Source organism: Neofelis nebulosa, chromosome 12 (assembly GCF_028018385.1).
Source record: "Neofelis nebulosa isolate mNeoNeb1 chromosome 12, mNeoNeb1.pri, whole genome shotgun sequence".
Classification (NCBI taxonomy): domain Eukaryota; kingdom Metazoa; phylum Chordata; class Mammalia; order Carnivora; family Felidae; genus Neofelis; species Neofelis nebulosa.
The window spans coordinates 17,455,857-17,472,063 of NC_080793.1; the positions used below are offsets into that span (position 1 = coordinate 17,455,857).

Here is a 16,207-nt window from a genome sequence, read left to right on the forward strand (position 1 = left end):
TGTCTGCTACAGCAGGATTATGCTGCATTAAAAATAAACAGAATATGGCTTTTGCCCCTTTGTAAATTCTGGCAGCAGCATCTGGTAATTCAATGTGTTTCAGAGCTAGGGCTCTTCCTGTGTTCTCTTTCCATTCTCCCTCCCCAAGATTCAATTTCTTGAGTAAGACTCCTGCCTTAGAGAACTTCAGGATGCCAGGTTTCTATGTCAACTTCATATGAGGCTTGGGATATTACCTATTCTTCAGGTGGACCCTTCAAGTGGGTAAATTTAGGGTTGTGCTGTGTCTCCCTTTCACTCTCTCTTTTATCTTCATAGTAGCCCTGTGGCACAGGAGAAACTTACTTACCCTTGCCACTCAAGAAAAGGAATGAGAATTAGCCTAAGAAACTGGTTCCAAATTATACCGCGAGGGGCACCTGGGTGGCTCAGTTGGTTAAGCAACCAACTTCAGCTCAAGTCATGATCTCATAGTTCATGAGTTCGAGCCCCGTGTCAGGGCTCCGTGCCGACAGCTCAGAGCCTGGAGCCTGCTTTGGATTCTGTGTCTCCCTCTCTCTCTTTGCCCCTCCTCTGCTCAGCTCATGCTCTGTCTCTTTCTCTCTCAAAAATAAATAAACATTTAAAAAATTAAAAGCAAATAAATTAAACTAAAAATTAAAAAAAAAATTATACTGTGAAAGTGTGGCAGAACCAGGATCCAAACCCAAGTGCGCCACACACATACTGGGCTAACAGCTCCATAAACAGGTCCACATAGAATTTTGTTTTTATCTACACCCCTATATTTAGTAACAACAGCTAGAATGTTCCACAAGAAGAAAGTAAAAGTCAGACTTTCTAGCCACTTCTGATTTTCAAAGCATCTATATTCTTCTTTAGTTAGCAAAATAGACTCTTAGTGTTTTAGGTGGTAGGCTGAAATTCACACTCTCAGACTCTGAGCTATTGGGGTCCTCTCGTTTATTCTAAGCCAAAAGAAGGGAGAATAACAGTGCCAGTAGGAAACCCAGTGCAAGGTTCATGCTATGTTGCTCCTCCTCCAGACTGTCCGGCTTAAATCCTGTGTCAAGATACATTGCTAAAGTTGATGAACTCAGACTATATCAGCTTTATATCAAGTTGCTTTCCAATGTCATTTAATGAAGACACTGAAAGGAATGGCCATATATAAAGCCATGTGGCAGAAAGGATCACTGAGTACAGGGTGGTAGGCAATTGCTATAAATACAGAATCAGCTGGGCCCATCTGGAAGGCCATTTGGATGGGCCTATTTGCTTGAAAGCCCTGGGAGCCTCATGGACAAGAATGTGCTCTATTGGAAAAGAGCATTGAAGTGAGAAGGGCTTAGTCCAGCATCATGGGAGGAAATGGTTGATTTCATGGACAGCCTGCTGTCTCTTACACAGTTTAACCTTTGGCCCAACACCCATCCTTTGGTTTCACCACTGTAGCTCAGTTCTGGTGTTGAGTGCTGGCCATAACAAAGAGAAAATAAAAATAAAGAACAGTAGTACTAAAATCTCTATAAGAAATAAAAGGAAGGCATTAGAGAAACTATCTAGCATAGCTGACTTTTAATTTCAGAGAGACTTGTTTTAAATCCAAGCTGTGCATTTACTACTAGCTATGTGACTTTGGGTATGTTACTTACAGTTTCAAAATCTTTGTTTCCTAATGGGTAATAATGCTGATATTACTAGAATCAATCTCATAGTCATGGTATGGGAATTTAAATTAGATATCATACATAAAGCAGTAGAGTAGGACCTAAAAATAGCCACAACGGGTAAGTAACTATTATAACTCCTCTTCCTCTCTTCTGCAAAGTAACTTTTGGGATACTTGGAGTTAAGGAACCGAGTGGAGGAAATAGCTGGGACCATCTATGCAGACAACAACAGAGACAGGAAGTAGCCATGGAAAGCTAGAGCCCCAGATACTGCATGGGTGGCAGAGAACAGTGGCCTGGGACCTGGGGGCCTTGACCAGGAGGTGCAAAGGACAACATCCCCTCTGGAGATGGTTCTTCATTCACTCATTAATTCTTCCAATAGACGATGTTGTTCTGTCTGCTGTGTGCAGGCCATTGACCTCAGGGCTGGAGCAGCAAAGGATGAGTGCACATGCCCTCTGCCCTCACAGAGCAGTCAGTCATTTTTGTGAGAACTGTGTTTACGTAAGACCCTCCAAGGACCTGCTGGTGATTTCTAGAAAGGTGATAAAGTCCAGAAGGGGGCTAGGGTTCTGACTATCCTGTGGGTGGAGGCCAAGTCAGAAAGAAACTGCCTGATTACAGTTACAGTCTTCCTGTGGTCCCACAGTTTGGGAAAACAGCAATTGCTAAAATAATTGTTTTTGAGAAGACCACTTAGTGTTTATTTCTGTTCGCCCTGCATAAAGTCCCAGAGGATCGCTCCTCCATAAAAGTAGTATCCCTTATATGTGCAATTATTTTGAATACTTACAACAGTTTACAGAGTAATATTCTACCCTCATTTTGTATTTGAGTTGGCTCGACTCTCATAAAAGTGAAGCCCAAAGCATACAGGATACATGGTGAATCTGAATTTTGGCTTTCTCCAGAAGCCACACTACCCAAAACACCAGCGGGGGGGGGGGGGGGGGGGAGGGGTCTTTCCAAGGGTTGAATGGGAAAACAGTATGCTAAACCTTATGCTTAGTGTCTTCCTTTCCCCTTTTCATTCTTTGTCCAGCTTTTCTGGTTCTAATCGGTTAGCCTTATTGCCCATTTGAATCTCCCTCACATCCTTTATGGAAAGAAATGTGTTGTAAGTAAATCATTTGATATATAACATGTGTTGCATATGTATTTGCCTAAAGATTCATGGTTTCAGTGAAAAACCCTTGACTAGTGTCAACCACACAGAAAACTACAGGGGTTTCACTTCTTGTTTTACCAACTCTCAGCATGAAGCAGTGGGGTGTAGTAGAAAACTGAGCTGCCCTGAGGAGGCTGGAGGCCCAAGTCCAGGTCCTGCCGTTCATTTACACTGTGGCCTATTGACAATAAATTTACTTCCTTTCACTTCAGGTTTAATGTCAGTAAAATGAGGAAACTAATTCTTAACCTGCTACCTCACCTCAATGATAAGAAATTTATATGTGGTCATAATTGTGTGACCATATTCCAAGTTGTAAGGTATTACACAAATTTAAGGCATTCCAATTAGTATTACTTTCTCTCTATTCCACTCTTCATGTCTTTTCAATCCAGAGGACTTAAATAGCTGCAAAGAATTTGCCCTAGGTCTGACTTTCTTCTTTCCTCCCCTTACATTAACATCGTATCATTTCTTTCCTTTCTGGTCTACCTCACCTGCAATTTTCTGAATTCCCATCTGGGAGAGGAGGCTGATGGGAAGAAGGCCAGCATCAGCCTTGTATACAAGAAACACTCTAGTTACATTTTGATTTTCCTCCTTGGAGTCTTGTATGTTTGCTTGAACTAACACACATGTGCAAAACACACACTCACTATAGCGTGGACACGCGCAGAAAACACATGCCTTCAGGCATACTCAGAATCTAATGTAGACATTTGTATATAAGTAATCACATACAAACACAAGAGTAGAGAACCTATCTCAGACAGCTGTAGGGGCACCTGAATGTCTCAGTCGGTTAAGCATCCGACTCTTGATATCAGCTCAGGTCACAATTTCACAGTTCCTGAGATGGAAACCCACATCGGACTCTGCACTGACAGCATGGAACTTGCTTGGAATTCTCTCTCTCATCCTCCCCCGCTTGCTCTCTGTCTCAAAATAAATAAATAAACGTTAAAAAATAATAAAAATAATAAAGCAACAGCTGTAGACATTCACATCAATCACATATTCCCCTTGCAATATAATCACACTGTTCCATACAGACATAATCACACAGACACACACACACACAAACTCTTGCATCCACACAGACAGTAATACTTAGAGACATGCACAAATACATAGATCCACTATCCACTTTCACTACCACATAAGACTTAGAAGCACACCCAGCTGTGTGCAACACCTCCCACTATATTGCAATGAAAATGCACTCTGAAACACTCCGTCACAAGCACACTCTTGGGTGTGGCCATGTTTTCAGTTTTGACAAGCATATTTTCCAAGTATCTTCACTGATCTTCCTTTGAATGTACCATTCTGGGGAAGATAAGTGTGTGCTCTTCGAAGAATTCTCCTCAACATGACCCACTTTACCCTCAGTGACATTATTTTCTCAGTCATAACATCCACTCCTTCCTAAATGTGGTCACAGAGTGATACCCAACAGGAAGCCACAATGTATGCTCCCCACCTTAAACTATTTCACAATCCCTGAAGGCATCAATGTCCTGTCAGGCAATATTCATCTGCTGTGGAAGAGACTGCTGCAGCTCTCATCATGTGGTCACCTCAACTGTATCAGCCATATGTTTCTAGGACCATCAAAAAATGACCTCCTGAGGCCATCCCATTTCTTGGCCTGCCCTTAGCCTGAATTGCTCTTTATAAGACCAGGAATTTGGACTTGTCCCTCTTTCTTACAAAAAGTGCCACTTTAAACAAAATCATTGTAATGCTTCCTTCATAGTCATAACTTAGTAGTTAATAACTTTAGAGTGACATCAAGCGACAGAGTGATGGAGTGAATTTCACATATTTTCTTGAATGATAGTGCTTAAATATGGAAATTTCTAGCATGTCTCTAAAAGCCTTATTTATGGTAAGAGTTTATAGAGAAGACATGAAAAATGAGAACTAGATTTATAAAAACAAAAATATATCAGGCACAGTCAGTTAATATTTAGAACATACAAAAGAAAGACCAGGATGTTTGTGGATATGTATTACTCAGATTTCCTTCGGAATTAGTTACAGACTTTAGCCTATGTAAGGAAACAGGTTGAAATTGGAGGGGAGGTGGTCTCAATCAGGAGCCTTCTGAGTTATCAAGTGGAATTTAAATTGCATTCAATAGAAAAGGGAAAAGTGAGTAAAGACCTCATTCAGTTAAATTTAAGCTGGCTAAAATGTAAAACATGAGGTAGTTTCCATTCAGAAGACTCAGGTGAAGAACTATACCTTCTGATTTCACTAGGGCCCAGGGTCTTAGGTCTAATTCAGTTTGATGGGGTAAGTGTTGAGTTGACTTTCCCTGCCATGGACTCCTTAGCTGATTTGGTTGGAACATCCACCTGGAGATTCTGTAATTTAGCACAGTACTTATTCCCCCTGCACTGTAAACCCCATGAGGTCAGCAGTCCTGGGTTCCTCGGGCACCACTGAATCATCTGCCCTTGGCACAGCGCCAGGTATGTCACAGCATTTAATTCTCATTTCGTGAACGAAGGTACTGGGTCAAGCTGGGCAAGGAGCACTGCAGGAGCGTTTCCTCCTCAGGCAGAGGTTACTCTTCCACGCTAGCTGCCTTCTGCATCTGCCATTCCTTTTGGACTGTGTGGTTTACCATCCAGCAAGGCTTTTCTGAGTCGTCTCCAGAAGATGTGCCTCCCCAGGACACTGTCCTCCCACTCGAGGTAGGTGTTCCTGTTGAGAAGGCGATACAGCTCCACCTGCTGCCGCAGCAGGGACTTCTCCAACTTCTGCAGGACGATGAAGATGATGCCGGCACGGCTGCTCAGAAACTGCCAAGTCTGGGCAATCTCATACTCAAAGATGCACCATCGACTCTGGATAAAGTGCTGGGACACCACGACGATAACCTTCCGGCTTTTATGGAAACCTTCCTGGATGATGTTGGCGGCGATGGCCACACCAGGAATAAAGTCTCTGTAGTGAAGGCAGAGCTGAAAAGGGGGCACCCCCTCCTCCAAGTTCTTTACCAATTCATTCCTCACCCAATCTTCGTCCTGGCTTGAGTAGATAACGAAGGCGTCATAGGTGCTTTCACCTCTGCTATACTTTTTACAGCCAGCAAGAAGCATCAGGTGGAAATAGAACTTATACACCAGAACCACCACCAGAGAAACCAAGAGTGCAGTGAAAACCGACACAGTAATGATGCTCTTGCTCACCTGACAGGTAGCATTCCTAAAATTCAGCATGGGCATACCCTGCATGTCCAAAGGTTTTGCACACACCATCTGTTCAACTTCCACCAAGAGCTGCCTCTGGTCCTTGACCCACTGCAGGAAACTCTGGTGTTCACAAACACAAGCAAAATCATTCCGAGTAAGATTTAAGGAAGATAGATTACTTGGAAAATGCCGTAGTTCTTGCTCCTTAGAGGCCACTATACGGTTAAAACTGCAGTCCAGAGTCTGGAGGGAGTGAAGTGGTTCATAAGGAAGTGTATCCAATGATAAGAGGTGGTTGTGACTCATATTTAGCAACTGAAGTTTAGGGAGTGAGTTAAATGCCACTTGGGACACCTGTTCCAGCTGACAATCAGAGAGGTCTAGAATGGTCAAGTTAGTCAGCTCCATGAAAATATTTGGAAGGAAGTTGTCCTGGAAAGAATTGCCAGCCATTTTTAAGATTTGGAGGCTGATCAAGCCATTGAAGATGCCATGGAAGGCAACTTGGGTGTGAGTGTAAGAAATATCAAGGTAACGGAGGTTTTTGAGGGGTAGGAATACTGAAAAATCACTGACCTGTTTCAAACTGGAATGCTGGAAATCTAGATATTCTAACTGTTCTAAGCCCAAGAAGTTTGAACTTATGGTAATAATATTGTTGAAGCTTAGATCTAAATGCTTCAGTCTGGTTGTCCCCAAATCTCTCTCAGAACAGCAACTCTTGAAACTAAAGTCATTTCTACTGAGATCTAGAAACTCAAGGCTTTCCAACTTAACCTGAGTAAAAGTGTTCCCAACTTCGTTGGCAGAGAAAACAAGCTCCTTGAGAGAGTCCAGCTTCCATGTGGGAAATTGTTCAAATTCACAGTTAACCAATTCTAACCGTTGCCATCCGAGATTTTTAGGGAGCTGTTTTAGCCCGTTGAAATACAGATGCACCAGAGAAATGGTAGAAACGTTTGCCAAACAATTAAATGAGTCAATAGCATCCTCTGAGAACTTGTCAAAGTATGCTATCCGGAATTTTTCTATGATCAAATTGCACAGTCCCTCCAGGATAGATTTGTCAAATCTTTCCAAGTTCCTTTCATTTTTAAATTCTCCCAGAACCAACTGATGGATCTGTAAGCCTGCCAGACCTTGAATAGAAGCTTTCATTACATCTGTACTATTAAAATTACTTCTCAAAGTCAGTTTACGGAGCTTAATTTCTTTAAAGGCACCTGGTTGGATAAAGTCTAAAGGGTTTAGGGACAAGTCTAAAGAAAGGTTGAGTAGAGGCTTTTGATGTAGAACCTGTAAGTCTTTATGATAAATATTTTGGATCTTGTTATTGGAAAGATCCAAATACTCAAGGTTGGGCATGTTAGAAAAATATTCAGGTAATTTGAAGGAATGGATAAGATTGTGAGCCACATTAAGCTCCTTCAACGTTTTGAGATGTCCAATGGGGAAGTCCTCTAGAGATGCTATATTTGTTTCCACAACCACCAGCGTCTGTAAACTCGATAGTCCAGAAAAAGCTCCTGGGAATAACCTCTGGATAGGATTTCCTGTCAATATCAAGATGGAGAGGTGGTTTAGGCCCTGATATGCATCATCTTCAATTATTTGAATTTCACACCTACAGGGAAAAGAGATACAGATTATGTAATATTTCTGCTGATCAAAACTCAAAATGGAGTAACCACCCTAGTCACCTAGCTCTTCACACAGATGTGACATGCCATATGATCTATGCCATCGACAAAGACATGAAGCAGGACAGATCATGACACGAGCAAATAAGAAACCCCACAGATGCAGTATTATTACGCCGGACACAATGACAAACTCTTTTTAGCACACTAGGCACACGTGCTAAGCAGAGGCAACACATCCATCAGAAAGAAGTCAGTTAAAGATCAATAATTGGGACACGTGAAGACTGTATGGCTGATAGAGTATGTAACCACCTTGGATTAACTTTAGCTATTTCCTGCCATACATAATTGTGATTGTCCATCAGATTGGCACAGATGATATGGATAGCTGTTAGTTGTTAGGCAGGCTAAATAACCGGTCAGTGTCAATTTTAAAGACATAAAAAATTACACATTTGTGTTACCCTCAATGTCTATGCAGAGTTCTCCATGTATGATAGCTAGATATTTGCAAGTTGTGGTTATCACAGGTAAATGTTAGTAGTAACAGGTGATGGGAGTGAGTTGTATGGAAGAAAAGGAAAGTACACTATGAAACCTTATATGGAAGGAATGTACCTAGACAGGGGGGACCAGAGCAGGCTTCCATGAGAGCACTTAAGTTGAAACCTGAAAGATGAGTAAGGATTACCAAGAAAAGGAAGTGAGTCTGAGGTAGGCAACAGCCATGATACATGGAGGAACCATAAGAAACTGCTTCTGTGTCTGGAGTACAGAGAGGGAAGTGGAGGAGTGTGAGAACTTGTGGAGAAAGGAGGATACAAAGCAAAGGCTTAAAGACTGGATAAAGGATTTTGAATTTTATTTCCAGAGAAATGGAAACCATGCTGTATACAGTGTTCGTAGAGGTGTCCTACAGACAAGGTTCTTATCCAGCCAATGAATGGCAAGTCAATGGTAAACACCTGCCAGTCCTACAAGTGCATGACAGTTACAATTTGCAAGTGAGTTATTTCCTAGTCCAACCTGAATCACGTTAACAATTTCTCCACTTGTCCTATCCCCTCCATGTGGGTCATGGGTAATCAAAGCATTTTGGCCCAAGCTTTTGTTATCGATTGGTAATTCAATAGAAGGTGGAAGATGCTATAGAAAGAATACTGGAAAAGTGGGCAAGATATCTTGGCTCTGGTGTCTTTGATGTCCTCTCTCTCATATCACATGATTTTGGAAACTTCCTCTCCGGACCTCAGTTATCACCTTTCTAAATGAGGCAGCTAAACTTGATTATTTCTCAAGTTACTTTCAGTTATAAGATGTTGTAACCTATAAACTTATGTATATTGCTGTGTGCATCAGATGACTGGAGAGGTCTTGCTCTTGCTCTGTCTCATCAAAGGGGGCTCATCACTTTAGAGAAACAGAGCATTAAGATGAAGACAACATTTAACTTGGAAGCAGGAGATGTGACTATGAATCTCTGCTGCAGCAAGCTCTACAAAACATAGAGAGTGAATGTAGATACATTACTTAAACTCTCTGTACTTCAGTTTCCTTGTCCAAAAAAGCAAATACATGTGTCAATAGGTTTCCATAAGAATAACAGGGTGCCTGGTCTATTATAAAGCATCCTAGAGGACTAGTTGAATCACTATATGTGAACATTGTGAAGGGATATGAGAAGGGAAAGGATATCTACAATACTATGTTTGTCCTTGCCCTAAACCGTAATCAAGAGAGAGAGAGCTGGCCTCTCTTGAGGCACATAGTTAAGGCCTCTGAGAAAAGTTCCTTAAGTATTCCTTATAAAACACATGGTCTGATGAGAAACTACTTCTTGCTTTAAAAAAGGGGAGGGGTGATCTGTTCATCTTAATTATAGTTCTTGAAAAAGTCTTATTCAGAAAAATGAAATTCAGAAACTAATGAAGTGCTATAACAATAGTAATATTTTTATTCTTATAAAGTCTGCCTTATAAGGTTTTTAATATATATGCATGTTAACATCCACGATCACATTTAGCCCTGTGTGGTAAGTTTCATCATTTCTGTTTCGCAGATAAGAATACTGAGACTCAGGGAGATCAAGTGACATGCCTCAGTCCGTGTGGCTGTAAATGTTGGAGGAAGATCTGGCTCAGGTCTTCTGAGCCCCACAGAGCTCTCTCCTCAACCCCCACTGCCTTTCAAAATGCTCCATTCCCTCTTTGTTATATACTTTCACTGTCCAAGTTAGAGTATAAAACATCAAGTGTCCCCTCTTCTTTCTATATAAAGATCTGCTCTAAAGAAGGTTTTCATGCTATGGTCTTAGAATTCATTAAAAGTTTCTATAATAAATAGCCATATATATAAATGCTTCTGCATTTTCCCCAAACTCTTATATAGAATATGATCCATTATCTAGTACATTTTAAACCCATCATAGCCCCATAACCCATAACCCATCATAGCCCTAATGATGAAACTAATTTTAGAATCCAATTCTCTCCCCAAAATAATGATAATAATTTCACCTGCCCTAATAAATGTTACATTTCCCTGAATCAGAAAAGAAAAATCTTAGTCACTATTCTTTCTTACAGAAGATATTTTTCTTTGATCTTGTCATCTTTCTTCTTGGGTTACTTATATCTTCCTATTTCCCTATCTCTGTCACACTTTCAATATTCTAGATATTTTTTTCAATCCTACTCAGTTCATGAAATCTGTCTTGATTACCCACTGCAGAGAAGGCCTCTCTTTTGAACGACACAACATTTTGCCTCTAGTTTGCACATAGCTTATCACTTACTGGTGTGTATTCCCATGCTTATCTCAGGTTCAAAAATCCCAAATCAGAATCAAGTAACATTTATTGAATGCCTACTATGGGCCTAACATCATGCTCAGGATTTTAATATGTTACTTCATTCAAGTGTGTATGCCCTCTTTAATAGCTGGAGTTGTATATATAATATATCAATAAACTTTTATTTCCTAGTAGATTCTATACTATATAGCAAATAGTAATCAATATATATCTGCTGGTGAAAGAGTTTGAGTCAATTTTCTCCCCTGTCCTAAAATCGAAAGATAGAACTGTTTTTAGAAATTGTCTTGTCCAGGTACTCATTTCACAGATGAGGCAACTGAGACCTGAAGAAAGGAAGGGGCTTGCCCAAAGTTATACAGCAAATAAGATACCTGTTGAATGAATGACTAAGTGAATAAAGAGGAGACTCCTGACATAAGAACGAAATGATAGAACAATGAGCATTTCACCTTGTGCCGTGTGTAAAATCTCAGTCATTACCTGGATAAATCCAGCACCTGCAGTTCTGGGAAGTTGGAGAAACTATGGCTGCCTAAATGACTCAGGGGGTTAAAGCTCATGTCCAGGTCCTTGGTTGATGAGGGGATGTTGTCGGGGATTTTGTGAAGATTCAGGTCCATGCATTGGTAAGTAATGTTAGGAACCACCTGCAATGATCACATATTAGATACAGTGTCTTAATATATGCACCTCAATGGACTGCCCTCTCCACACCCTTCTCCTAGGCCAGACCCATGGAGATCTCCTGGACTGGGGCCATCCAACCATCTTTCATCCATCCATCCATCCATCCATCCATCCATCCATCCATCCATCCACTCATTCATTCATTCATTCATTTATCCACTCACTTTATAAAATCTCTTACTCTAGATTTGGAAGGGGAGAGAACTTCCTATGTCTTGTTTTCTAACCTCTGCTATCACAATGGCAGCATTTAGGGAGAAGCAAGGGAATCAAGTGCTGAAAGGCTAAGGCTCTGGAGTCCAGAAGCCCTGAGTTTCACCCCAGTGTTCCATGGGATTTGGGGCAAAACCTTTTTTATACCAAGTACCCCACAATTGTATACAGCCTCGAGGAGACTATCAGTTCAGGTGCCTGGACTTCATAGTCATAACTCAATTTTTGCCCGTTGCATTCTCTCTTTTGGCTGATTGACCTTTGAGTAGGTAACACAGAAATGGGGAAAAATCCTTCAGATGCTTAAACTTCAGTGGTGTAACCTAGCAAATAAGGCCAGGTACTTTATGCTCCCTTGGTTCCTATGCTTGTTTCCATCATATTTCCCAAATTCTTTGTAGGCCTTGTTCTCTAACTTCCCATTTAATTTCTGAATTCTCTGATTTATTCAACAAAATTTCTTGCTTAAGCCAGCTAATTTTGGTTTTCTGTTTAAAACCAAACCAAAATAGAATCTGTTAAAAGGATTAAATGAAATAAGGCATATGAAGAGATTATCCCAAAGCCTATTACAGTGTAAATGATCAATACATGTTAACATTTATTGTTACTAGTTATTAATCCCCTACCATATGTGGGCCTATTTCTTATATGTTATATACTTTAATCTTCAAATAAACCTTTTAAAGAAGAAGTCAGAGTGATGGAATAATCTGCATAAGGTCTTACAGGTCACGTGTGCAGCTCTTCACTTCATCGATGGACATGTCTCTGGAAATGCCTCCCAGACCATACTGTCTCATAGAGGATGGTACCAGGCATCCTTCCCTTACGCTCTGTCATCTGCCTTTGCAGGGTGTATCACCATCTAACATTACACTGTCTATGTGATTGTACCGTGTGTCTTGTTCATTACCCTCACTACATTGTAAGCTTTGATATTCTTGTCCTCTGCTATGTCTCCAGCACTCACAGTTGTGTCTGGCAAATGGTGAATGCTCACTAAGTATTTATTGACTAAATGAGAGAATACCTGATTGAATGAAGATTTGCTTAAATCCAAATTGTAGCCATTTTATCTAAGTGCTAGGGACAGTACAAAGACCAGTGTGAAATGGCTCCAGACTTCAAGGAGCTTACAGTCTAGAGGAAGAGCTAAGATAGGAACACAACTCACACTAGTGTAATGGACCGTAAACCAGGCCTGGAAATTTTTTTTCCCCAAAATAGTTCCTTTGGCACATAAGTGGTAGAGGTCAATTCTGGATCCAGGGATTATAGAAGGCCTCTGAGAATGAGAAGGTTTCAAGGTGTGTCTTCAAGGATGAGCAAGATTTGGATATGTGGAAAGAGAAAGAAGGAGAGAATAATGTAAGCAAGAGAAGGATGGAAACTATTTCAGAGCGGCTGGTCCATAGTGGGAGAAATGGATCCTAATCCAGTGTGGAAGATAGAGCCCTGTGGCAGTATTTTTAATCATCTAAAATATATAAGTTGAGCAATTTCTATGTACTAGGTACTGGGTATAGTCTAAGCTTTGACAGTAGGCATTTCTTGTAATTCAGGTGTCTGGTTTAAGCTTTAATTGGGGGAGGCATCAGCTTCGAAGAGGGCTAAAATAAACACAACACCAGCCACATGACTAGACAGAGCCAGGACTTCTTCCCCCACTGAGCCTTCTTTTTTTTCCCCCTCGACCTCCTCCCTTTAACTCTCTGCTGTTATGTTTTAAATTCACCACTAAGAAGGGAGCCAGGGAAACCCTAAGGCCCCATTCTCAACCCCAGTCAAAACAGAACCCCACATGCTTGAGCAGTTTTTCTCTCTACCCTCAATATTGAGGCCACATGTGTGGCCCTACATGTGCTGTATAATTTCCAGGTCTTATAAGTTATAAATTTTTAGTTTTTCAAAGTTTCCAGATGGTTATTGCTGAAAGGTACCTTACAATCCAAAAGAACCACAAGGGCTGGTCCAACCACAACATTGGTTATTGATAGACTGAGACCAGCACAAAATGCTGGGATATAGTGATAAATAAGATCAGCAATGTTATCCTTCACTTATAGATTCCATTTTAAAAGGACGGAAAAATAGTGAACAAATACACAAAAAGTATTTAATGATGTGCTATAAAAAATAAATCGTCATAGAGATTAGAGGCAAATATGGGGCATAGGGAGTTCTACATGAGGTGATCAAGGAACACTTCCAAGAGGAGGTGACATTTTAGCAGAAACATGAAGTGAGGGATTAAGTCATGATGATAAGGAAAACTGCACTTTCCAGCATGGTAGCCACTAGCTACACACGCCTATTGAGAATGAGAAACAGTCTAAATTGAGAGGTATATTAAATGTAAAATACATACTAAATCTCAAACACTCTGTGCCACAGAAAGGCTGTGAAATATTTTATTAATAGTTTAGTATATATTACATTTTCATATAATATTTTGAATATATTGGGTTAAATAAAAATATTAAAATCAGATTTATCAGTTTTTATTTTTTCAAAGTGGCTATCAGAAATTTTAAAGCTACATTTTAAACTTAGTTACCTACAATTTAGTTAAGTACAACTTTGGCTAAATTTAGTTGGTTACATTTATTGTTTAAATAAGATCATGTGACCCACATGATATTGCCTTTGGGCAGCACTGATTTAGGAGCAAAGCATTCTAGCTAGAGGAAGCCAGTGCAAAGGCTGTGGGGTAGCAAACTGTCCTAATAGCACTCAAAAGTTATCACAAGTTGTTAAGAGGGCAATCTGTTGGAACTGAGACTTAGGCAAAACAACAAATAAACAAACAAAAATGTACAGAGTTAATTAGAGTGGAAAGGGGACTCCAGAGGCAGGAGACCAGTCACTATCCAAGACTCAAGGCCAGGAAAATTGAGGACCTGCCCTAGGGTGGCACTTAGGGGATAGGCAGGGTTGGACAGGTTTTGGAGACTGAGAATATGGGGTGTGGGAAAAGGGATGGTGTGATTTTATTTAGTGGTGACTTTGATTAGAGGACCATCCCCATTAACCTAACAGCAGGAGGGACACAGAGGAGACAAGGAGTAGGGCTCTGGGCAGGAAATTGGAGGAAGGCAAGACTTTGAGATGACAAATTTGTCTTTGTTACATATGGTATGTATTTCCCCCATGGTATTTCCGCCATGCCCTCAATCTCTGCACACCACTGGTTATGCTTTTCTTGAGTTTCTGACCCTGTCACACATTAAATCCCAGGACATTCTCTTGGTTATTGGGTCCTACCATGGGCTTCCAAAGCACTTGTGAAAGTCCATGCACAGGGTGGGGAGGGACAGAAGAGATCCATCATGAATGAGATTATGCAAAAGTCGGTTGGTATTTCACAAAGAAAGAAGCCATTGCATTAGCTGTCATTTTACATGGTTCTTTCTTCCCCCACCCCTTGTATCTTTGTTTCTCATTTTCCATTTTGCCTTCATTTCTCTTTCTCCCCTTTCTTTTCTAAACTCCTTTCTTTTCATCCTTTGGAACCAGGGCTAGATCCACAAGTCTGAAATCCACTTAGAAAGTTCTCCCTATTAAGAGAAAACACACACACCCCCACACACACCCCCACACCCCTCCCACACACACACTCACACACTCCTTCCTGAGATCGAAAGGGGTGAAGTGAGTGCTTGAAGCTGAGAGTACAGACCACTAGCAGAAGGAAATGACAGGAAGCAGACTTCTTACAGCTCTCTGTTTAAGCAGGTATTATTATAATGCTTTCATAGATGCGAAATCTAGCTTCAGAGAGGTTTAATAACTTCTTCAAGATCACACAGCCCAGAAGTCAAAGAACAGTGATTTTAAGCAGATCTGACCTAAAGCCCCTATTAGCACTTAAAGTCCTGAATGGGACATGACCCATGGGCTACCTGTTGGTGCCATGGAACCATGAATTGTTTGGTCCCTGTGCCTTCTCAAGTCCTTAAGGTAATTTGACTCTTTTTTGCAAATGAAATTAGGCAACTAGCAGGGGATCCACAGTGGGAAGTTCTGGGCAGAGAGCAGTTTTTCAGAAGCAAGGCAAATCTCATAGGAGATGAGCTGACACTAACCACGTACCTCCACACAAGGGTCCCAGCTCTCAGGTCTCAGGCAGGAGAGGAAGGCCATGGCTGGGATCAGAGTCCCAGCCAGGCGGGTAGGAGGCATCATTCTGGCATTTTCTGTGTCCAAAAATGGCTCGGTGAAACATGACACGCTGTATCCGCCTGCTGGTGTGGCCTCCGAGGTACTGCCGCTTTCTCTCCCCTGCTCAGTGCCCTAGGACAATGACTGTATTCAAAGCAATGCTGCGTTCAGAGGCAAGAGGAAGTGAGAAAGGCAACCTTAGCGTTCTGGGCTTTTGTTTCTCTAATAGTTATGTCCCCAGTCACAGGAGGGGAAGTTAGAAGAAGAAGAAAATGTCTGCAGATCAGTGGTCCAAGTAACAGCAAGAGGAAGCTGACTTTGATCCCGGGAAGTCATCTGACCTCCTGGTTAGTGAACTTAGGAAAGCAATCAAACTGGTCAAACAGCCTGCGCAACAATCCAGGACGTGGCTTTCCAGTTTCGTTTTAGTAGAGGAAACTCACTGTATGTATTCATTTCCTAAAGCTACCGTGACAAATTACCACACACTGGGGTGGGGGTGGGGGGCTTCAAGGGCAGATGTTTATTTCCTCATGAAGTTCTGGAGCCTGGAAGTCTGAGATGGAGGTGTGGGCAGGGATGACGGCTCTTCAGGCTCTCTCCTCAGCATACAGGTGGCTGCCTTCACTTGCTCT

General features: G+C 41.3%; 1 protein-coding gene across 2 annotated transcripts; it reads right to left on the minus strand.

Annotated features, from left to right (window-relative positions):
• Nucleotides 1–1,563: 1,563 nt before the first annotated feature.
• TLR4 (toll like receptor 4) lies at nt 1,564–15,917 on the minus strand. Of its 2 annotated transcripts, XM_058694360.1 has the most exons (3): nt 15,504–15,917; nt 10,989–11,155; nt 1,564–7,674 (listed from the first exon to the last, which is right to left on the minus strand). In XM_058694360.1, the coding sequence occupies exons 1-3, from the start codon at nt 15,594–15,596 to the stop codon at nt 5,433–5,435; spliced, it is 2,502 nt and encodes an 833-aa protein (XP_058550343.1). In that variant the 5' UTR covers nt 15,597–15,917; the 3' UTR covers nt 1,564–5,432. The 2 variants fall into 2 exon arrangements, with proteins under 2 accessions (XP_058550343.1, XP_058550344.1); XM_058694361.1 differs by lacking the exon at nt 15,504–15,917 and having other exon boundaries at nt 1,564–7,603; nt 10,989–11,122.
• Between the last annotated feature and the right edge of the window lie 290 nt (nt 15,918–16,207).

Excerpts from the sequence above, each read along its gene's own strand:
- TLR4 (XM_058694360.1), bottom strand. The coding sequence starts at position 15,596 with ATGATGCCTCCTACCCGCCTGGCTGGGACTCTGATCCCAGCCATGGCC. Across the intron at positions 11,156-15,503 it reads GCTGGGACCCTTGTGTGGAG|GTGGTTCCTAACATTACTTA; the intron begins GTACGTGGTTAG and ends TGATCATTGCAG. Across the intron at positions 7,675-10,988 it reads CAGGTGCTGGATTTATCCAG|GTGTGAAATTCAAATAATTG; the intron begins GTAATGACTGAG and ends TTTTCCCTGTAG.